Below are 23,720 nucleotides of genomic sequence, written 5' to 3'. Positions count from 1 at the left end.
TGTCATTTTTTTTACGGCTCCATACTACGCACGAGCTACCTGTATATGTCATGACGACTATATATCATGGTCTGACCCAGGACTCGACTAGTTTTCACTTTTAGCATTTCAAAGACTATTTTTCGGCTTTGTATAGTTAAGAGCTAACATTATAAACCCCTCACAACTTCTGGGGCAATAAACTATATCAGTTACACATTATGTTAATAATTTTGACTTATGGCTATATAAACTAGCTTTTGTGGAAACACTTGTAATGTTTCAAGTATGGCGTTCTCATAATTTCCTTCCCATAACGGTTGTCTTGACAATTTCCTTTCCATAACAGATACCATGATAATGTCTTTACCAAAACGGTTATAATGATAGTTTATTTCCTATGACAGATGTAATGACAATTTCTTTCCCACAACGTATGTCATAAGTTCTTTTCCACAACGTATGTCCTGGTAACTTCTTCATCATAACTTAACTTACATCATAATAATTTCTTTACATAACGGCTGTCATATTTTATTCCCATAAGGAATTTCATGATAATTTCTTTCTCACAATCCCGGCCCCGATAGCACAGTTGGTAGATCCGCTTCAGAGCGGTAGATCCAGGGTCAATTCTGGGTCGAGTCATACCTAAGATTCTTCAAAGAGTAGGTTAAAAAATTGTACGACGTTAAGCCCCAAGCACTCACTCACTCGCTCCTCCCAGGGCATTGGTCTACGTGGAAAAGTCTTCAAGCAAACTGCGAATGTTCGTGGGTTTCCCACTGGTTCTATCCGGCTTCTTCCCACCATAGTTTTTGCCGGCAAAATAAGTGAAATATTCAAACAAACAAATAAATAAATACGTTTGTAGGTGTGACCTGTAGGCCTATATAACAGTCCCAGGTATGACCATGGAAGTCTCTTTGTACCGACCGGTGCTGAATAAATAAATACTCTTAGGCCTACATAATACTGTACAAGACGTAGGCCTACAGCATAGAGAATGACTCCAGAGCGGTGATAGTTGGCAAGTGGTCACACATTATCGGTGAAATACGGCCTCAAGATTGTCAATTTACCTCAGTTAGTCTTTTATTCGGACTGTTCATGTAAATTCATAAATAGTAGCAAATTACACACCCCCTAGCACCATGGCTTAAGCAGAATTAGGTAAACAAAAAATCAGTGATGTTAAATGCAATTTATGAGGCCTCACTGGCCTAGAATTATCTACGGAGTAGATAAACGTTTGAAAGGATGTTTTTCGACTTACGTCTATAGGTTAGCGTCATGCCACTGGCTATGCACAGTAGGACTCGTATGCGATTATTGACCCAGAACATCCATTTTTGTGAAAAACTGGTATAGGAATATCTGTTTCGACGCGTGAGCATACACTCATATTATGTAATTTCCGGCCGCAGGTTTTCAAACATGCTGGCACGCATGTAGAAAAGGTGTGTATAACGTATTTTATCGAATCATAATTACAGTGTAAAGATACAGACTGTTTCTGAACTCGAAAATTTATCTGATAATTTCACTTCTCACACATTGTTGTGTTATCTGTATACGTATTTTACAAGATAAGAAAGGTACGAGCACGTCTTGTGACACTGTTAGACTCGTACATAGTCCGACTCTTGGCACTCACGTTTTTGATGTCCTACTGAACTGTCAACATGAAACTGTTGCAGTTATTTGCAGTGTGCATTACTTTGGCCCTGGTGGATGCCAAACCTCCAAACATTGTATTTATTGTGGCAGACGATCTGGGTGAGTATTCCTCCAGAAAGGTGTTTTGTTGTGGCATCGATAATTGGGACCTTAATAGCCCCATATTTAGACCTGCTCAGTTTCACCCATCTGAAGGTGGCGATTTCAATTCCTCTCTTTATACTTGGTTGGTGGAGAAAACCATTTCATGCCAGGTCGATATCATTCTAAGCGATGTCTAGAGTTCATAGTGGAGTAGTGGCAAGATTGCTGCATTTCGCAGAGGAATGTATACCGTGGAAACCTTCATGGCTATAATAAATATTTTAGTTCAAGTAGGGACGTATGGTGGCGGTGCGGTGGGTGCAGAAAGCAGGTCTTTAGGTTGATGTTTTTTATTTGCACGAGACTTATTTGATAACAAAGACAATTAACCTAGACCTTCGTTGAGTACGAAGTTAACATTGTAAGCATCGAGACTCCAACAACGCTAGGCCAGTATAACAAAAGGAGTTGGAGTCTTCCGCGGAAACCAGTCGATAACTAAACTTTCCAGCCTGTCTAGTTACTCTTTTACATGCTTATCGTCCTAGACCGGAAAGCAATTCTGTCTTTTATTTGTGATGATACTTTGGTTACCCTGGTTCCCAGGCCTTCATGCTAACAGCTAGCACTGGGATTGTGTGGGTGAATTAGGGGCCTGGACATGTTGTATGGGGTATATGAAGGATGGCCATTATTGTGAAGTTCAAGTGAGTGGAGAAGTTGAACTTGATGATGTTGGAATAGATATTTACCTTTGGGATTAGCCTGAAAATCTGGTCAAACAATTTCTTATAAATATGTACTGATGCATAGAGACCCCTGCCATATATCCTGACCCTGGATGATGTGTGCACCAGATTATGACATAGTATCTGTATTTTGCTTACCCCATCGGCAAAGCCCACTGCATATGCAATACTTAATATCCAGGTCCACTTATACATGGTCTGTCCACAAGCTGAGACATTTTTGCACTTTTTGCACCCATTGACACTGACCTTGTCGGATATTTTCTCAGACAATCTCAAACTCAAAAGTAATGTCTGTTTTGACACGCTCACCATGTGATTCCCTGTCTACCCAAAGAACCATCAACGGCCCAGTCCAATAGAACAAGTTTTTTTTTTATGTGGAGTATTTTAAGCCAATCAGCTTACACTGTATGTTTTAAAGGGATAAAGAATCGACGAGGATTGGCTGACAGTGGAGATATCATGGGTTAAAGCTAGTCCTATACTATATGACTCTGTAAATTGTGGTTCTGACTTAAAGTTAAAACTACTGAATCCTCCCACAACAATGCTGGCAGCTGTCATATGAGTGAAATATTCTTGAGTACGACATAAAACACCAATAAAATAAATAAATAAAACTGACACTGATCACGTCATATCTCTTGTACTGTTGTAAAGGGGCAAAAAGTACCTACCTCCTTAAAACAGCTGCATTCACCAAGTGGATCACCAAGGATATTGTCTAACTATCATAAATCTGGTGCAGGAGTAAAGCCAGTTGGCTACTTAGGCATCAATCCCCGTTTATAGCCAGTCCAGGACAAAATTCAGGCTGATGTTTTGAAAATCTCTGGATTGACAGGCCATGTTTCCTTGCACATTAATTATTTTTTCTAATCAGAATATTTTGTTTTGATAGTTTTTTTTGTAAAGTTGTGTGAAAGATTCACACATTAAGTGATAAGTTTAAGCTTGTTTAACTGTGTGTATTGTCTGCATACAGTATTTCTGAGCTTTTATTAACTTCTTTGAAGATTTTGTATTCAATTTTGACAAAGACAGTGTGTTGCTCTACAGTTTTCCCAGCTCTTCCTTCTCTTTTAATAGGGGAACTCTTTTGTTGTTGAAGGTGAAAACAGTCCTGTTGTATTATGTGGCCTTTGTTGAGATTAATTTACTGATCACTTCTCTCACCCTATTTCAGAAGCACAAATTTATGTTCACTTATTTTCTTGGATGTTCACAAACATTCCGCGTCTCCATTGCTCTGTCGTTCATTAACTCTCAATGACTTTTTGTGAATCTTTGTGAAACTTTTTGTTACGCCCATGTTATAGTAAATGTGATCAAAAATAGTTGCATAACATTTTTGACAGGTCACATGATACAGGTTGGCATTTTCTATTATCTGTGAAAGAGTTCCAACTCGAAACTCTCCTACTGGAACAGTTTGTGCTGCTTGTAGATATTATCTGTAGATCCAAGGTGTGTTCCTGTGCACTCACAGTATTATACTTGTTCCTTTTCTTGCACAGGATGGAATGACATTGGATTTCACAACCCTGAGATTTTGTCACCAAATATTGATAAGTTGGCCCATGAAGGAGTGATTCTCAACCAGTCCTATGTGCAGCCTGCTTGTTCACCGTGAGTATACTAGGCACAGTTTAAACATTTTCATTGGGCATTTTGCTCTCTGTGTATACTGGATACATGGGCTCAGACCTTGATTGGTTTGCACCAGAAGTGTAAATAAGACACTACCAGTACTTGAAGCTGCAAAGTGTTCAGGATTTCAGACAAAGCAGACTGATTTCCCACATATGTTTACTCTGGAATGGATACAGATCAGGTAAATTAAATAGTATATGATATTGTCTAACATATAAAACTACAAAAACCCTTCTTACGGTGTAAAAATGGGTTAAAACTACAGTTTTCAAAAGGGCTCAGTGATTGGTCCAGAAATTAATTAGCCTGCTGTGATAGCTGTGAAAATAACTCTTTCGGGGGGAGAGCCTGAATTGGGGGTGCAAAGCTGGCCCCGCAATCACAGTATGGTCGATGACATCATTTCAGAAATGAATATTTCTGATCATTGACAGAAAATATGCATAAAATAGAGGGATTATTAAGAAATATAAAATGTGCCTCAAAAATCAATTTTTTTTTTAATAATTTATTTGGCACACCATCCTTTCATGTTTTTTTAAAACCATACTGTGTGTTGTTTTAATATCTTTTCATGTATCTTTTAATTTAAGACCCATGTGTATTTCGTACTTATTTATAGGTCCAGGGGAGCCTTCCTGACTGGGATGTATCCATACAAAATGGGACTTCAGGTATGTTACATATTTTCAGTTGTGTTAACAAATTGTAAATATGGGTTTATATTTTTTGTTTGAAGTTAAGAACGTCCAAATCACTGTTATTTCAAAGATTTTCCTATAAAGCTTTGTTCATCTGCAGATTGGTTGTATGTCAAGAGACGTTGCACTGCTGATCAGTGGAACTGGAGTAGTGGAAATGAAGTACCGGAGGCCTCTGTGGCTCAGTTGGCTAGTGCGCTAGTGCAGCGTAATGACCCGGGAGCCTCTCACCAATGCGGTCGCCGTGAGTTCAAGTCGGGCTCATGCTGGCTTCCTCTCCAGCCATATGTGGGAAGGTCTGTCAGCAACCTGCGTGGGTTTCCCCCGGGCTCTGCCTGGTTTCCTCCCACTATAATGCTGGCCGCCATCGTATAAGTGAAATATTTATGAGTGCAGCGTAAAACACCAATGAAATAAATAAATTAATGAAGTACTCCTAAATTCCTAAACCATTTCTCGTATGAAAGAGCAGCTTTCAGTGCAATTTCGGCACGCTTAAAATTTGATTTTGAAGTGAAAAACAACTTTGGTAATTTGGATTGGATTGGCCAATTTCAGGGCTTACAAAAGTATAATTTTATAAGTCTAAAAAGAACAATGTCTTCAGAATATGCTTGAATAAACACCCTGCAACAATGCGAAGTGGTTGAAGGATTACAGTAAAAGGCTCTAGTTTTGCGACATGGCTACATGTATGTGACAGTTGTTCTTGCAGATTGTTATTAACTTTAGCAGGCTTTTAAACAACAACAGTATAGTTTTGCCAAGTAGTATTTTTGTAGCCTGGCTTTGCTACTATAAAGTACCAAGATTCACTCAAGAAGCTAAGTGCTATAGTTTTGGCTAGCAATTACTGTGAACTATGCCATGGGATTTTGTTGTGTTTCCTTCATCACGTTGTGATGGGAGGTGGACAACCAGTATGAGGTGTACAGAGCTTATCCTCTGCTATATGTACACAGTGTATTTTGTTGTGTTTCCTTCATCACGTTGTGATGGGAAACGGACAACCAGTGTTAGGGGTAGAGAGCTTATCCCCTGCTATATGTACACAGTGTATTTTGTCGTGTTTCCTTCATCACGTTGTGATGGGAGGTGGACAACCAGTATGAGGTGTACAGAGCTTATCCCCTGCTATATGTACACAGTGCATTTTGTTGTGTTTCCTTCATCACGTTGTGATGGGAGGTGGACAACCAGTATGAGGTATACAGAGCTTATCCCCTGCTATATGTACACAGTGTATTTTGTCGTGTTTCCTTCATCAGGTTGTGATGGGGGTGGACAACAAGTATGAAGTGTACAGAGCTTATCCCCTGCCATATGTACACAGTGTATTTTGTTGTGTTTCCTTCATCACGATGTGATGGGAGACGGACAACCAGTATGAGGTGTACAGAGCTTATCCCTGGCCATATGTACACCGTGTATTTTGTTGTGTTTCCTTCATCATGTTGTGATGGGAGACGGACAACCTGTATGAGGGGTAGAGAGTTTATCCCCTACTATATGTACACCGTGTATTTTGTTGTGTTTCCTTCATCACGTTGTGATGGGGCTGGACAACCAGTATGAGGTGTACAGAGCTTATCCCCTACTATAAGTACACAGTGTATTTTGTCATGTTTCCTTCATTACGTTGTGATGAGAGGTGAGCAACCAGTATGAGGTATACAGAGCTTATCCCCTGCTATATGTACAAAGTGTATTGTGTTGTTTTTCCTTCATCAGGTTGTGATGAGAGGTGAGCAACACTTATGAGGTATACAGAGCTTATCCCCTGCTATATGTACACCGTGTATTTTGTTGTGTTTCCTTCATCACGTTGTGATGGGAGGTGGACAACCTGTATGAGGTGTACAGAGCTTATCCCCTGCTATATGTACAGAGTGTATTTTGTTGTGTTTCCTTCATCACGTTGTGATGGGAGGTGGACAACCTGTATGAGGTGTACAGAGCTTATGCGCTACTATATGTACAAAGTGTATTTTGTTGTGTTTCCTTCATCACGTTATGATGAGAGGTGAGCAACCAGAATGAGGTGTACAGAGCTTATCCCCTACTATATGTACACAGTGTATTTTGTCGTGTTTCCTTCATCACGTTGTGATGGGAGGTGGACATCCAGTATGAGGTATACAGAGCTTATCCCCTGCTATATGTGCAAAGTGTATTTTGTTGTGTTTTCTTCATCACGTTGTGATGAGAGGTGAGCAACCAGTATGAGGTATACAGAGCTTATCCCCTGCTATATGTACAAAGTGTATTTTGTTGTGTTTCCTTCATCAGGTTGTGATGAGAGGTGAGCAACACTTATGAGGTATACAGAGCTTATCCCCTGCTATATGTACACCGTGTATTTTGTTGTGTTTCCTTCATCACGTTGTGATGGGAGGTGGACAACCTGTATGAGGTGTACAGAGCTTATCCCCTGCTATATGTACACAGTGTATTTTGTTGTGTTTCCTTCATCACGTTGTGATGGGAGGTGGACAACCTGTATGAGGTGTACAGAGCTTATGCGCTACTATATGTACAAAGTGTATTTTGTTGTGTTTCCTTCATCAGGTTATGATGAGAGGTGAGCAACCAGAATGAGGTGTACAGAGCTTATCCCCTACTATATGTACACAGTGTATTTTGTTGTGTTTCCTTCATCACGTTGTGATGGGAGGTGGACATCCAGTATGAGGTATACAGAGCTTATCCCCTGCTATATGTACAAAGTGTATTTTGTTGTGTTTCCTTCATCAGGTTGTGAGGAGAGGTGAGCAACACTTATGAGGTGTACAGAGCTTATCCCCTGCTATATGTACACAGTGTATTTTGTTGTGTTTCCTTCATCAGGTTGTGATGAGAGATGAGCAACACTTATGAGGTAAACAGAGCTTATCCCCTACTATATGTACACAGTGTATTTTGTTGTGTTTCCTTCATCACGTTGTGATGGGAGGTGGACAACCTGTATGAGGTATACAGAGCTTATCCCATGCTATATGTACACAGTGTATTTTGTTGTGTTTCCTTCATCATGTTATGATGGGGGTGGACAACCAGTATGAAGTATACAGAGCTTATCCCCTGCTATATGTACACAGTGTATTTTGTTGTGTTTCCTTCATCAAGTTGTGATGGGAAACGGACAACCAGTATGGGGTGTACAGAGCTTATCCCCTACTATATGTACACAGTGTATTTTGTTGTGTTTCCTTCATCACGTTGTGATGGGAGGTGGACAACCAGTGTGTGGTATACAGAGCTTATCCCATGCTATATGTACACAGTGTATTTTGTTGTGTTTCCTTCATCACGTTGTGATGGGAGGTGGACAACCAGTATGAGGTATACAGAGCTTATCCCCTGCTATATGTACACAGTGTATTTTGTTGTGTTTCCTTCATCAAGTTGTGATGGGAAACGGACAACCAGTATGGGGTGTACAGAGCTTATCCCCTGCTATACATGTATGTACACATTTTTGTCCTGTTTTCTTCAGCATATTGTGATGGGTGGTGTACAACCAGTATGTACCCCACTGAAGTACTCAATGTTGCCTCAGATGCTCAAGGATGACCTGGGATACGCCACACATGCTGTGGGCAAGTGAGTGTTGTCTGTAAAGTGGAATTAAGAGTCAAAACCTAGCTGAACTGACAAATGTCTTTTCTGAAATTCAGCTGTTCCGAGGTACATGTAATTATATGATTAATGTGATTAAGTTTACTTGTGCAAAAAATGTAAAATATAAAAGAAAAGGAACTAAAGAATGATTCTTCAAACAAGTCGTTGTGGTGGTGGTGGCGGGGTGGGGGGTATTGTCTTGGTCTATCCACCTGCTTTTGTATAAGTGAAATATTCTTGGGTACGGGTAAAACCCCAGTTAAATAACTGAAACAATCTGGGAGGGCTGCTACTGTGTAATCTTGTAATTTCTTGATGGTTCTTTGTTGAATACATGTGAATAAAAAACAAGTAAAATCCTTTTGTATGGAACTTGAAAGAAAATTGCTTTAAGGTACATTTTGAAAAAGTACACATAAACAATTTATACTAAATAAAAGAATAGTCTTGGCTAAAATGATTACCATGTTCCAATTATACCAAATATGTGTAATTTAGATTGTTCTAGTATACAGGTACATTTGTTTTCTGGATTTTTAATACTTTAATATGATATTTTTGGAAAATTTTGTTTGGTTACTACCACATGGTAGTTGGCACTTCATGCATTGTATTACTGTTGTGCTGCATATAACAGTGTGCTAAGTCCTAATTACTGCAGTGCTATATGTAAGTGTGCTAAATCCGACATATTACTGCATTTCTATATGTAAGTGTGGCAAGTCCTGCATATTACTGTAGGATTGCATGTAAGTGTGGTAAGTCCTAATTACTGCAGTGCTGTATGCAAGTGTGCTAAATATGATATGTTACTGTTGCTCCATATGTAACTGTGGCAAGTCCTGCATAGTACTGTAGTACTGCATGTAAGTGTGGCAAGTCCTGCATAGTACTGTAGTACTGCATGCAAGTGCTATTTAACTCCTACCACTAGGGCTGTGCTATTTAAGTCCTGCATACTGCTGTGGTTCTATATGTAAGGGTTCAATGTACTATAAGTGGATCATCATACCCCTGGGCTGATTTAAATGTGTTTTATGAGCAATTATTTATGTGGTCTTTTTTCAGATGGCATCAGGGGTTTTGTAAGCTGGAGTGTATCCCCACCTGGAGAGGGTTTGATTCCTTCCTGGGATATTACAACTCTGAAGAGGACTATTATACTCATGAAATTGGTCAGTATCCCTCAGGGAACCTCAGTAGTGGGAGACAAGTCAGACCCCTCAGGGAACCTCAGTAGTAGGAGTCAAGTCAGACTGCTCAGAGAACCTCAGTAATAGGAGACAAGTCACACCCCTAGTAGTAGGAGACAGGTCAGACCCCTCAGGAAACCTCAGTAGTAGGAGACAAGTCAGACCCCTCAGGGAGGCTCAGTAGTAGGAGACAAGTCAGACCCCTCAGGGAGGCTCAGTAGTAGGAGACAAGTCAGACCCCTCAGGTAACCTCAGTAGGAGACAAGTCAGAATCCTCAGGGAACCTCAGTAGTAAGAGACAAGTCACACCCCTAGTAGTAGGAGACAAGTCAAACCCCTCAGGGAACCTGAGTAATAGGAAACAAGTCAGACCTGTCAGGGAACCTCAGTAATAGGTGACAAGTCAGACTGGTCAGAGAACCTCAGTAGTAGGAGACAAGTCACACCCCTAGTAGTAGGAGACAAGTAAGACCTCTCAGGGAACCTCAGTAGTAGGCGACAAGTCAGACCCCTCAGGGAGGCTCAGTAGTAGGAGACAAGCCACACCCCTCAGGTAACCTCAGTAGGAGACAAGTCAGAATCCTCAGGGAACCTCAGTAATAGGAGACAAGTCACACCCCTCAGGTAACCTCAGTAATAGGTGACAAGTCAGACTGGTCAGAGAACCTCAGTAGTAGGAGACAAGTCACACCCCTAGTAGTAGGAGACAAGTAAGACCTCTCAGTGAACCTCAGTAGTAGGCGACAAGTCAGACCCCTCAGGGAGCCTCAGTAGTAGGAGACAAGCCACACCCCCCAGGTAACCTCAGTAGGAGACAAGTCAGAATCCTCAGGGAACCTCAGTAGTAGGAAACAAGTCCGACCCCTCAGGGAATCTCAGTAGGAGACAAGTCAGACCCCTCAGGGAGCCTCAGTAGTAGGAGACAAGTCAAACCCCTAGTAATAGGCGACAAGTCAGGCCTCTCAGGGAACCTCATCAGTAGGAGACAAGTCAGACTCTTCAGAAAACCTCAGTAGTAGGAGAAAAGTCAGACCTGTCAGGGAACCTCAGTTGTGGGAGACAAGTCAGGATCCTTAGGAAGCTCAGCGGTAGGAGACAAGTCAACCCCTCAGGGAACCTCAGTAGTAGGAGACAAGTCAGACCCCTTAGGGAAAACTCAGCGGTAGGAAACAAGTCACACCCCTCAGTGAGGCTCAGTAGTAGGAGACAAGTCAGACCCCTCAGGTAACCTCAGTAGGAGACAAGTCAGAATCCTTAGGGAAGCTCAGCAGTAGGAGACAAATCAACCCATTAGGGAACCTCTGTCGTCAGACAATTCCGACCCCTCAGGGAACCTCAGTAGGAGACAAGTCAGACCCCTCAGGGAGCCTCAGTAGTAGGAGACAAGTCAGACCTCTCCAGGAAGCTCAGTAGTAGGCGACAAGTCACAACCCTTAGGGTAGCTCAATACTAGGAGAGAAGTCAGCCCCTCAGGTAACCTCAGTAGTAGGAGACAAGTCAGACCCCTTAGGGAAAACTCAGCAGTAGGAGACAGGTGACCCCCCCCCCCCCCCCCCCCCCGGGAACCTCAGTAGCAGGAGACAAGTCACACCCCTAGTAGTAGGAGACAAGTCAAACCCCTCAGGGAACCTCAGTAGTAGGAGACAAGTCGGACCTCTCCGGGAACCTCAGTAATAGGTGACAAGTCAGACCTCTCCAGGAACCTCAGTAGTAGGCGACAAGTCACACCCCTTAGGGTAGCTCAATACTAGGAGACCAGTCACACCCCTTAGGGTAACTCAATACTAGGAGACAAGTCACACCCCTAGTAGTAGGAGACAAGTCAGACCTCTCCGGGAACCTCAGTAGTAGGAGACAAGTAAGACCTCTCTAGGAATCTCAGTAATAGGAGACAAGTCAGACCTCCCCGGGAACCTCAGTAGTTAGAGAGAAGTCAGACCTCCCCGGGAACCTCAGTAGTAGGAGACAAGTCAGACCTCTCTAGGAATCTTAGTAATAGGAGACAAGTAAGACCTCTCTAGGAACCTCAGTAGTAGGAGACAAGTCAGACCTCTCTAGGAATCTCAGTAATAGGAGACAAGTAAGACCTCTCTAGGAATCTCAGTAATAGGAGACAAGTCAGACCTCCCCGGGAACCTCAGTAGTTAGAGAGAAGTCAGACCTCCCCAGGAACCTCAGTAGTAGGAGACAAGTCAGACCTCTCTAGGAATCTCAGTAATAGGAGACAAGTCAGACCTCTCTAGGAATCTCAGTAATAGGAGACAAGTCAGACCTCTCTAGGAACCTCAGTAGTTAGAGAGAAGTCAGACCTCCCCAGGAACCTCAGTAGTAGGAGACAAGTCAGACCTCTCTAGGAATCTCAGTAATAGGAGACAAGTCAGACCTCTCTAGGAATCTCAGTAATAGGAGACAAGTCAGACCTCTCTAGGAATCTCAGTAATAGGAGACAAGTCAGATCTCTTGGGGAGTCTCAGTAGTAGGAGACCATTGATGTGGTGTAAATATTATGTTAGCATTCAGAGCATGACAGCAGTGAGGTTTTGTAAGGTGTAGACGGAATTTGCAGGTTGTACTGCATGGAGTATATAACATGATTACATTCAGAAAAGTTGTGTAAGGTGTAGACAGTGAACTCAAAGAATGATTGCACTGAGGAAGGTGTTGTACAGGTGTATAGTGTTGACAGAATGATAACAGTATCTGTACTCAGAGAAGGATTGCGTTGAGGAAGGTTTTGTATTGTGTTGACAGATTGATTACAGTTGTGTCCTGTGCAGTGGCTGCATCAAATATCTAATAGCTGACTCATGCATAAGTTTTGCATATTTAACAATAATTTTTGTTTGCAGTTCTACATTGTTTGAAAACCAGGCTGATTTGTGCTAAAGTATTTAATGAATACCTTCATTCTTGTTGATCCTTACTTTCCATGCTATAAGAGCTCTAAATATTGTTTACCTACGAATTCATCACATCAAATGTGAATGTCAGCCAAATCTGTGCATAAGTTTGACATGTTTATTAATTTTTATGATTCTGATTGTTCATCATCTATGCATGGGCAATGTCTGCTCAATAGTCTTTTCTGATTGTGATAGAAGAGGTGTAAGTTTGTAGCCTTTATTATATCCCCTTCATTGTGTTTCCTACAGGTGGCTACTTGGACCTTCATGACGGAGAACTTCCTGTGAGAAACAAAACTGGTGTGTATTCTGCAGTAAGTATCTCTATAGTGAACATGTGTTACAGTATACAGAGCAAAACTCTTACATGCAGGTGCTCGCATTCCACAATATGAAGTCATCATAGAGAGTAAAACCCAGAACAGTGATGACAGCGTGATAGTTGGCCAATGGCTCACATTACCTGCTCAAATCAGGCCTCTGGTCAATTTGCCTCAATTAAATGATGTTAGCTGCAATTTATTAGCTGTCACTCACAAGAAGACCACTGTTGTATACATGCAGGTTAATATGTTTGAATGCAACAGTCACATTAATAAATTCATATCTATTGAAATACATACCCATCTATATACTGTAATTCTTCAACCTTTTCACGTGTTGCAAGGTTATTATTGAAACATATTCTGAAGGCAATAGACTGATACATTTTACTTTTTGTGCAGACCCTGAAATTGGCAAAACCAACTAATATAGTTTCCTCTCCAAGATCAAAGTAAATTGTGCAAAAATTGTGCTGAAAGTTGTTCTTTCATATGCGAAAAGGTTGATGATTTAGAGTACATATATGTTTAATGGTTTAATAGATTTTATATACTACTTTGTAATTAATTTAACTAATTTACTCATTAATTAATTGAACTAATTAATTAGTTTAACTAATTTGTGCCGAAACCAATTATATTAAATTTGAATCTGTTTAAAGAGCTGCTGGAATACATTAAGACATAGGAATGACCACTGTGTGACTTGGGATATTACCTTGTCTTTTTGCTGTCTTTTTTTTTTTTTTGTCTGGTAAAGACATGTTTGCTCTGCTCTCTTAGCCTTGATGTAATGCTCGGTCTATAAAGTTTTCTGAAAGTGCAGATCCAAAGTCAATATAAAGTCTCAGAAGTGCAGATCCAAAGTCAGTATAAAGTCTCAGAAGTGCAGATCCAAAGTCAGTATAAAGTCTCAGAAGTGCAGATCCAAAGTCAATATAAAGTCTCAGAAGTGCAGATCCAAAGTCAGTATAAAATCTCAGAAGTGCAGATCCAAAGTCAATATAAAGTCTCAGAAGTGCAAATCCAAAGTCAGTATAAAATCTCAGAAGTGCAGATCCAAAGTCAATATAAAGTCTCAGAAGTGCAGATCCAAAGTCAGTATAAAGTCTCAGAAGTGCAGATCCAAAGTCAGTATAAAGTCTCAGAAGTGCAGATCCAAAGTCAATATAAAGTCTCAGAAGTGCAGATCCAAAGTCAGTATAAAGTCTCAGAAGTGCAGACCCAAAGTCAGTATAAAATCTCAGAAGTGCAGACCCAAAGTCAGTATAAAATCTCAGAAGTGCAGATCCAAAGTCAGTATAAAATCTCAGAAATGCAGATCCAAAGTCAGTATAAAGTCTCAGAAGTGCAGATCCAAAGTCAGTATAAAGTCTCAGAAGTGCAGATCCAAAGTCAATATAAAGTCTCAGAAGTGCAGATCCAAAGTCAGTATGAAGTCTCAGAAGTGCAGATCCAGAGTCAGTATAAAGTCTCAGAAGTGCAGATCCAAAGTTTCGAGTGAATGTGTGGAATTTAATCTGAAATTGTCTTAAGTTATAATTGGTATGAGCTTTATTCATTGACCTTTCGGGAGCAGATTCCACATCTCTGAATTAGTCAAAATTTGATTCATTGTCACAGTGTTTAGTTTTTGGTACTGGAAGTTTGAAGTATGCACATATTTGTCTTATATTGATGAGGTTGACAAAATTTTAATTTTAAGGGAGGGGAAAAAAATAAGCGTTAAAAGTGTAAGTCAGAAATGGCTTTTTCTGGAATTGACACCTGTTAAATAGCACCTTGATGGATTATAGGTTGACAAACACATTAGGATTGTTTTTCTAAAATATTGCATAGAGCTAAAATGAACAAGGTACATACTCAACAAGTACTGAATAATTCTTAGCTCCATGCCAGAGTTCATGAACTTTTTGTTCAGTGGGGGGGCAGCTGTGATTTACATTTCTCTAAATGATCGTATTGATGTTTTATTGATATCATTGTAACTATTATCATTACAGTATATGTTTGCTGACCGAGCCATTGACATCATCTCTAAACATAATGCCAGCCAGCCTCTGTTTATGTACCTACCATTCCAGTCCGTTCACCGCCCTATTCAGGTAGGCTAGAGCACATAAGGTGACTGTGAAGTATTTTTTGGCGTGAAACTAATTTTCATGTATTTTGCGGTCCATAATTTACCACGAAAAATAATTCCAGCGAAAAAAATATCCAACATTGAATCATATACTATCAGGTAGTAGTAATAATGAAGTGAAATCTGTGACAGGGTGACGGGAGTTTCGCTAAGAAAACCTGACGGGCCAGCTAAATTTTTAACAGCAGGGAAGGGAAATTATGGTTTAAATATATACAAACTCTGGTTCTAAGGCTTGATGGGTGTAAAACAAAGTGGGAGTTTATTCGTCTTTAGTTTGATCAGTCTTCGCTAGTCCTGTAAAGTGTGAAAGAAAAGTAGATACCAGCACGTGCTGTTTTCTAATGATTGTCGCTCTGTTACACGCTATGCCATTGGCTGTGTCTCTCCCGTGGTCCAATGAGTTAGCTTCTAACAAACTGTGTGTACAACAACTTAATGTCCGTTTGACAGCTATGTCAATGTTTGCAATTTCTAACCTGCTACAGAGGATGATCAGAATTGCAAAACTTACTGTGTTGCTTGATAAATTATGAGTGACTGGCACCGATAATGGTAAATTCATATGTTTTGCGTCGAACTGCTCAAAAGGTGACAGGTCACTTTACCAGGTGTTTAAAAGTGCTCATCAGTGATTTGAAAAGAAGTGACACCTGTTTAAGTACTGCTCAAGGTAGGTGTGAAAGTAATCTTCTCACTTAATGATAATCCATCCCCAATTGTTTTAATCTTTGATTCAGATCACGAGGATTAGCAACACCGCAGGAAACAAAGGAGGATTAAAGCCACCCATGATGATACCTGTTTTACGTGCTTGAATAATTTGGGCCATATTATATCTTGGAAAATTTTAAGACTTTGAGATCTGTTTTTCAGTATTCTCCTAAATATACGAAAATTAATTCCCGCGAACACATTTTTGGAGAAAATCCGCAAAAATAAATTCCAGCGAATAATAAGTACTTTGCAGTAATAGCACCTTGTGGTAACATACATGCTTTTCAGACATGAAAACAAGCGGTCAGTAATGCTTGTGTGGCCATTTGATTTGGGCAGTTTGTTGAAGACAACCAAAACGATGTTCATACATGTATTTGTACATCACATGTTGGAAAGCCTGTCAATCACTGTTAACCTTCACAAAACCTGATTTAAAAGCAGCTGCATGGAACTTTGTTCACCATGTTGCAATTAAGGCTTTTCCTTTGGTACAATTTCCTTTTGGCTAATACCGTACTGCCATCCTGCACAGGGATTGACATTAACTACCGAATGATTTAATGTTTATCAGTCTAGGTACAGCCATTAGTAACTGAACTTAATGTTGATGAAGCACAGGGCAGTTGGACCAGTGTTCTGCTACCTGTGGAAAAGTCCTGCTTATTTGATAGGACAGCAGTGAAATACACAATTGAACTGTGGATTATAAAGTGCTTCAACTATTTCCAGGTACCTAAGAAATACACGGACCTGTACCCACACATAGCCAGTGACATGAGGCGAGGATTTGCTGGTAAGACTGGATTTTACTTCCGACTTCCAGAGCCATTCAGAAATTGAGACTGTAGGATATACAATTAGGATTGAGTGGTAAAATTTTACTTTACACTCTTGTAAAATTAAGCTTCGATGTACTCTCTTTCATGGATTGTATTGTGAACAGATTTGTAATATTACTAAGAACGTACCTGTATCATTGTTATTATGGTACTTCTCTGGATTGGCACTCGGCATTGGGAGATAAAACGATTACAGGACTAAAGTGCCGCTGTACCTGTAATATGACTGGGCAGCCTGGCATGCCAGGTGAACAGTATACAAGTGCTTAAACTTGTGTGCCTAAAGGGGCTCTAAGGCTTAGGCTTTTGGTCAGAAAATTTAGTTTCACAAAACAAATCTGCATCTTCGACATGTCGATAGTTTTGCTCCCAATATGGAGGTGGTGTAAGTCCGATTGTGGCAGTCAAAAATGTACAAATATTACTGCTTTAGTGGCATTTGTACCTTGTTTTAGACCTGCTAAAAAGACACCATTATGATGTGACCAAAATAATGTTCATTCTCTTCTTGATATATTGGTATCTGAGGCTTTTAAGTTAATTCTTTTTAGTGTTTCTTAAAAATTGAAACAGTGTGAACCAGCAATGAAATAAATAAATCTGAGATTCTTGATACCTTACATGTAGATGAGAGAACTTTAATACTATTGAGGGTCCTTTGTGGAACAGATTTCTTTCAAATCTTTGTTTTCTTCTCTCCCAAGGAATGGTTTCTGCTCTCGATGACGCTATCGGCAACATCACCAAAGCTCTTCAGGAACATGGACTTTACAATGATACTCTGTTTGCTTTTACTACTGACGTAAGTCACCTTTATGTTTCTGTGCTCTTCATACACGCATGTGTAGATGTGGGTGATGTGGCTGTTAAAAAGTGCATCATGTTTACATGTAAATGCACAAACTGAGGGACATTCAGAAGATATGATCCAGCAAAATGAATGGAAAAAATAAGTAAGAGAAAACTTGCTTACTAAAATTATAGCGAGATGAACAGTAGAAAAATGGTGTTCATCATGCTGTAGTTTTAGTAAGTAATTTTTTCTAATTTTTCTAACGTGGAAAGATCTGACAGCAACCTGAGGATGGTTGTGGGTTCCCCCCGGGCTCTGCCTGGTTTCCTCCCAACATTATTGTGGCTGCCGTTGTATAAGTGAAATATTCTTGAGTTTTGGCGTAAAACAGCAATCATATAAGTAAACAAATAAATGATTTTTCTAAACTGGTTGAAATGTGTGACATGAAGCTCATGTTTTAGGCTCAGATCCTGGCACTGTTCACATGCATGTACATACCTGGACACATTGCATGGTAGCTCAAGTTTTACGATACCTGTATTTAGAGGTACCCTAATTGTTCTAAAGTTTGGGACAGATATTAGTCGTGTTGAAAGTAGAATATTACATTTCGTTACCAGCCTTTTGGAAAAGCAAAGATATGAGTATTTTGTTCATTAGATAGTCTAACCATGTGATAAAAAAGAAACTCAATATTCCGGCTAGAATTACATATATTTTGGCTAAAATGAGCAGAGCAGGTGTCCCAAATTTTGGAGTGACCACATGTGCCTGTACGGAGGACATGTAAAACATTCCCTGATGTTCACTAACTCCTGATTTATCTCAAACTCACAGTAAGTCTGTGCATATTCTTTTCTCTTCCGTGAGCCTCATGTGTACAGATTACAATTTAAATTTTAAGCCAAAAAACCCCCAAAAACTTAAAAGTCGCAAATTGTCAAATTTCAAGATACCTGTGATGAGTTTAATTGATGATATCTGTGATAATGATCTGCCCTGAAAGAACGGGGGCTGGGTACAATGGGGAGGAAACAACTGGCCTTTGAGAGCGGGCAAGCTGACAATCTATGAGGGAGGAACACGTGGCGTGGCGTTTTTCTCTGGCAAGGGCATTGAGAAGACTGGATATGTCCACAACGGGTAAAGCAAGCACTGTGGTGATTCAACCCAGCATGATAAGTGAGATTGCATGACTAGACAAAAAAATTTTATGTATTTTTTGAAATAGATCTGTGATGCATGCTTTTGAAACATTGCTGAGTTGTGCTACCACAGTGCTCTCTGTCAGAGAACATTGCTGAGTTGTGCTACCACAGTGCACTCTGTCAGATAACATTGCTGAGTTGTGCTACCTTGGTGCACTCTGTCAGAAAACATTGTTGAGTTGTGCTACCACAGTTCACTCTGCCAGAAAACATTGCTGAGTTGTGCTACCACAGTGCACTCTGTCAAAAAGATACTGCCCCCCCCCCCCCAAACTTTCAGATCATGAAAAGATTGGGCCTGTCATTGGACCCAGTATGTTTGACTCTGTACTCATATATTAGAAATAACAGAACATGATATAATGTTATAACCTTTGGCATAAGAACACAACCACAACAACACAGAAAAAGTTTGAAGGAGCTCTGAAGAAGGATGCATGTATAAGTTGGACCGCGAGTTGAAGAGATTCTTTGCAGTCTAACAAGTTCAGTTTTTGTAACGTGTTTAAATCTTCCCCTCTGGTTAATTTATTTATTTTATGTATTTGATTGGAGCCATGCTCAAGAATATTTCACTTATACGATGGGGGCCGACATTATGGTGGAAGAACCCATTACCATCTGCAGGTTGCGTCAGACCTTCGCACGTACCCTCTGGATAATACCAGTCCTTTTGACATCTTGTAACCATACCTTACATACATGACAATTTACATGGTGTGAGCAATTTTACCCTAGTACACATTAGGGCACGTGTCCCTTGTTAGAAAGATAACATCAATTTATCCAATCAATCTGTTAAAAATAAGCAAGCAAATAGAAAATGGTCCTTCAGTGTTCCGATGCTGTCATGTTAAAGTTATTGTTTTTTGTTTTGTCTGTCACAGATTGATGCATGCTGTAGACTGGTCACCAACACTAATGGCTGCTGCTGGAAAACCTTTCAGTAAAGTTTTATTTTTGTTTGTTTTATTTAACCTGCATGCTTTGGCACACTGTACTTGTCCACTATAGTGAAAAATGCACTTTTTACAGAAAAGCCTTTAAATGATACGTTTGATAATAATTTTTTCTGAAAAGAAGTCAATCACCCCTCAAAAAAAAAAAAAAAACAAACAAAAAGGACCCTCTTCAGTGGGTTTATGAAGTGGATGAAATCAGTCTGAATTAAGCAGTATGTGTCACTCAAAAAATGCTAAACTTTGGATGAAAGCCATTATACAGATATAGCATGCAGTGCTTTATCAGAAGATTGAAGGTGTTTTAATCAAAATTAATTCAGTTTTATACGTTCATCTGAATTACTGCACATAAATGTACCCTTGTGATTTACAAGATTTGACCGGGACTGAATTGATTATAATTCCAATTCATTAATCAGACTAATGTAAAAATACTCTAGAAGTTGTTTTGTATGAATTGATAATGCTTAGCTGCAGAGAAGAGCAAAGATTTAACATTTTAAGCATTTCTGGTCAGCTTGGTGTCAGTGTAATGTGACTGGGTGAGGCGTATTCTGTTTTTCAGGGTGGCACTCCAGTGAGGCAGCACCAGAAGTACATTCATAGTGTGATATGACCAAAATATTGTTGAAATTGATTTTTAATCCTACTCAATAAAACAAAGATTCTAAGTTTATCAACATGATGACGGCATGACTCTCAATGAAAATCTGGGGAAATATAAAATTGTTTATAAAAAAATAATAAACATACTTTGACTGCTGTTAAATGTGTTTCAGGGGAGATAATTGATGGTGTAAACCAGTGGGATGCAATCCGAACTGGTGGGGAATCCCCTCGGACAGAGTTTGTGTATAATATTGATGAGTTCCAGCCTTTGATGTGTGGTCATGCTGCTATAAGGTGAGTTTGTGACCTAACTTTTGCCTTCTCTTACAGTGCATATGTTAGGTTACAGCTTTTCCATACAGGGATCATTATGCACACATCATAAATATTGGAAACGGTCAATGCGGCCAAGTGGTTAGTGTGCTAGTACTGCTTTGTGACTCATGATTGTCCTCATCAATGCAATCGCTGGGAGTTCAAGTCTAGGTCCTGCTGGCCTTCTCCTGCTTAAATGGGAAGGCCTGCCAGCAAGCTGTGGATGGTTGTGGGTTTCTGCCGGGCTCTGCCTGGTTTCTTCCCAACATAATGCTGCCCACCTTTGTATAAGTAAAATATTCTTGAGTATGGCATAAATAAATATTGGATTCCTGTTAGACACTAGGGCCCATATTTATCAAGCACCTTAAGACATAATTTGCAAGTCCTTGAAATGCCAAACTCAGAACAGGAAACAGCTCAATTTGTGGTTGGTACATTATTCTGTTCTATAAAGAATAAGTGTACAAATTTTAAACTTTTTAGAGCAAAACATTTATTTGTAGCTGTGTTTGAGTATTGCACTTAAGTCTTAAGACATTTGATAAATTGGATATTAAACTTTTTTTTTTTGAGTAAGGTAGAACAACAGCTTTTGGATTCCACAAGGTTTCATAGTGTAACAGTGTTTCTCCGTTCTGACCAGTCCTCCAGTGATGTATGTGGCAGTCATATTGCCTTTGCCATTGCTTTGAACTTGTAACCTTTGACCAAGGTTTCTGTGCACATATTTGCTTTGGCTGCTTTTCTTTTACCTGCTTTTGCCCTGGAAAAGTAGCCAACTACCTGGCAGATAATTATATGAAACAAAACAGGAACTATGATGAAAACAGATTGTTACCTGCTCAAAATTTTTCTAGGCTTCGGCAGGCTACAGGTAGCTACAGGTAACATCCTTCTGAAAAAAACCCAGTACACATGGTTGGTAGATGAAATATGCTCCAATATGGCCTGTAACATCTGTTATACATACTCTGTATGTAAATATTAAAATAAATGTTTTTTGCTGTGTTACAGGATGGGTGATTACAAACTGATCGATGGAACGGGTGGTTATTATGATGGCTGGTTTCCTGAGCCTGAGGTCGGATTTTCTGATGAGTTCGTCAAAAGTGACCTTGACCTCTTCCAGACCAATGCCATTGGTAACAGCACAAAGCGCTATAGGTTGTTCAACATCAAAGGTGAGGCCATGTAATGTTTTAGTTGGCAGTTGCCTCTGAAATCAATGTTAATGTTATGTCCCATGAAGCCTATGGAAGAGCAGGCACCATGGTCTAGTGGTATAGAGAGGGTTAACATGGAAGGAGATTCATGTACTAACGTACTCCATTTGCCTTTCTGTGGCTGGATGAAAGTTCGAAACCAGCCTTGGACATGGTATTTGTAGAGTGCCGTCTTCTTATCGCTTGTGGGGTCTTTGTGACAATGGTGGATGACACACTTGAGGTCTATCAGTTGTTTTTTACCAAAATGTTGTGCATAACAGTATGTCGCATGCAAGAAAATTTGCTAGCATCTTCCGAAAGATAGGTTTACTCTAGGTAATCTGGGTTTCCAACACCTAAAAAAAATTGACTTCCAATGCTAATATGTAAAAATATTTTAGGCATGGCTTTTATTCATCATACACACACGTTGTCAATGTGGGCTTCGCTAATATCACTGGATCATGTCAAAAACAAAAAAGTTAAACTTTAATGTCATATTTCGATAATTTGTAAAAAATTGCTTATCAGAATGATGCTCTCAGAGAGTTTTAAATGTGTAAATAAGAAATAAAAAAAATTGTGTGAAAGCCATAATTTTTATCTGGAAATCATATTTTCCTTTTAACTACCATTTAGCTTCAGGGCAGTTTTAAAATATTTTTTTGGATGCCCATCAGTTTGAGAGCCCAGCCTTTTTGGTAACTACGTGTGTAAACTGGCTCCACGTATTGCCTCCCTGCTTTGTTTGGATCAGGCTTTGATGGTAGTAAAAATACATATACATGTATATACGTATCATGTGTAGATACATATATTTGGTCTTAACATTGAGAGAAACTGGGTTTGTACCTTATCAGCAATTACTGAAAATTATATAACATATTGCCATATATTGTAGATGACCCAACAGAACACTTTGATCTGGCTGACAAACTGCCAGATGTTGTGAAGAAGCTGGCTGCTCGATTAGCTGAGTATCACCAGCAGATGTTGCCGGCTGACTACCCTCCCAGTGACAACGCTGCAAACCCCTCCCATTGGGGTAACGTCTGGGCGTCAGGCTGGTGCTGAACACAGCTGTGTGTATCAGAGAGAGGACCACCTCAACAGTTAATTTTTGTCTCCACTAACTAATGGAATTATACTTAATAAAGAATGCTGAAGTCAGCCAAATGATCAAATTATTTCCCCGTTCACATGATGTAGTTAACTCACTGATGTAATATTGTTAGCGTACCTGCTCAGTTAGGTTAGCCCACCCACTCAATTAGGTTAGCCCATCCACAGGATGTTGTTAGCTCATTCACACAAAGTGCTTATTCCTACTAATGCAATGTGGTTATCCTACATAAATACAATTTAGGTAGACCACCCACTCATTGCCCACCTGCCCATCCACAACATGTTTGCCAACCACACAAAGTACATGTAGTTTTTTGTCCTAGAAAGATAAAAGAATAACATCTGTGGTTGTCTGTGGTAGCAAACTCAACTGTAACTGTACAAAATTGTATGAAGTGAGAACGATGCTTGTTAAGTTAGGTTACAATAGTGTATATAGATGATTCATACTTGATGCATTGATGCCTGACCTATATTCCGTGAAGATAACGAGAGACTCGAGGACGTGCTACACATGCGGTCCAAATGACAGTAGAACGCATCGTTTTCTTCTGTGACGTTGCAGTGCGTGTGTACTTCATGTATGTTTTATGAGCACACCTGCACCGATAATTGTGATGTAATAAAAGAAATAATGATTGAGTTCACAGATTTGGACCGTCTTGATGAAGGTGGGAAGGAGTTTCCTATTTAAAGTATCGAGTAAAAAAAAAAAGAAATATTACAATTTGTATCGGGTTTAACTAAATCCATGTGTTAGCACATTCAAGGCGTTTTTGTATATGCTGTTCTGTCTTGTACTATTATAACTCTCAGTTGAGCTTAATTATGACAACTACATGTTTGCCTGGTATGGAATTGTAACTTTCTTCAGGGATATTTTGGCTTTCACCATTTAACAAATGA

General features: G+C 39.8%; 1 protein-coding gene across 1 annotated transcript; it reads left to right on the top strand.

Annotated features, from left to right (window-relative positions):
* Positions 1-1,635: 1,635 nt before the first annotated feature.
* Positions 1,636-23,493, top strand: LOC135474750 (arylsulfatase B-like). The gene is made up of 14 exons (XM_064754331.1): positions 1,636-1,758; positions 4,013-4,124; positions 4,771-4,822; positions 8,346-8,452; positions 9,539-9,645; positions 12,816-12,880; positions 14,893-14,994; positions 16,482-16,545; positions 17,296-17,393; positions 18,394-18,530; positions 19,483-19,541; positions 20,337-20,460; positions 21,499-21,665; positions 22,591-23,493. Exons 1-14 carry the CDS (start codon positions 1,665-1,667, stop codon positions 22,761-22,763), a joined length of 1,461 nt encoding a protein of 486 aa, XP_064610401.1. The 5' UTR covers positions 1,636-1,664; the 3' UTR covers positions 22,764-23,493.
* The last annotated feature ends 227 nt before the right edge of the window (positions 23,494-23,720 follow it).

The sequence above is a fragment of the Liolophura sinensis genome, chromosome 9, assembly GCF_032854445.1.
Source record: "Liolophura sinensis isolate JHLJ2023 chromosome 9, CUHK_Ljap_v2, whole genome shotgun sequence".
NCBI classification, from domain to species: Eukaryota; Metazoa; Mollusca; class Polyplacophora; order Chitonida; family Chitonidae; genus Liolophura; species Liolophura sinensis.
Note: the sequence above shows the minus strand (reverse complement) of the source record. Positions and strands in the feature narration are given on the sequence as shown.

What these genes read in the sequence shown, in the direction of transcription:
- LOC135474750 (XM_064754331.1), top strand. Translation starts at nt 1,665, where the DNA reads ATGAAACTGTTGCAGTTATTTGCAGTGTGCATTACTTTGGCCCTGGTG. An exon ending in GCCACACATGCTGTGGGCAA is followed by an intron (nt 8,453 to 9,538) that starts GTGAGTGTTGTC and finishes GTCTTTTTTCAG; the next exon opens with ATGGCATCAGGGGTTTTGTA. An exon ending in AAACTGGTGTGTATTCTGCA is followed by an intron (nt 12,881 to 14,892) that starts GTAAGTATCTCT and finishes TTATCATTACAG; the next exon opens with TATATGTTTGCTGACCGAGC.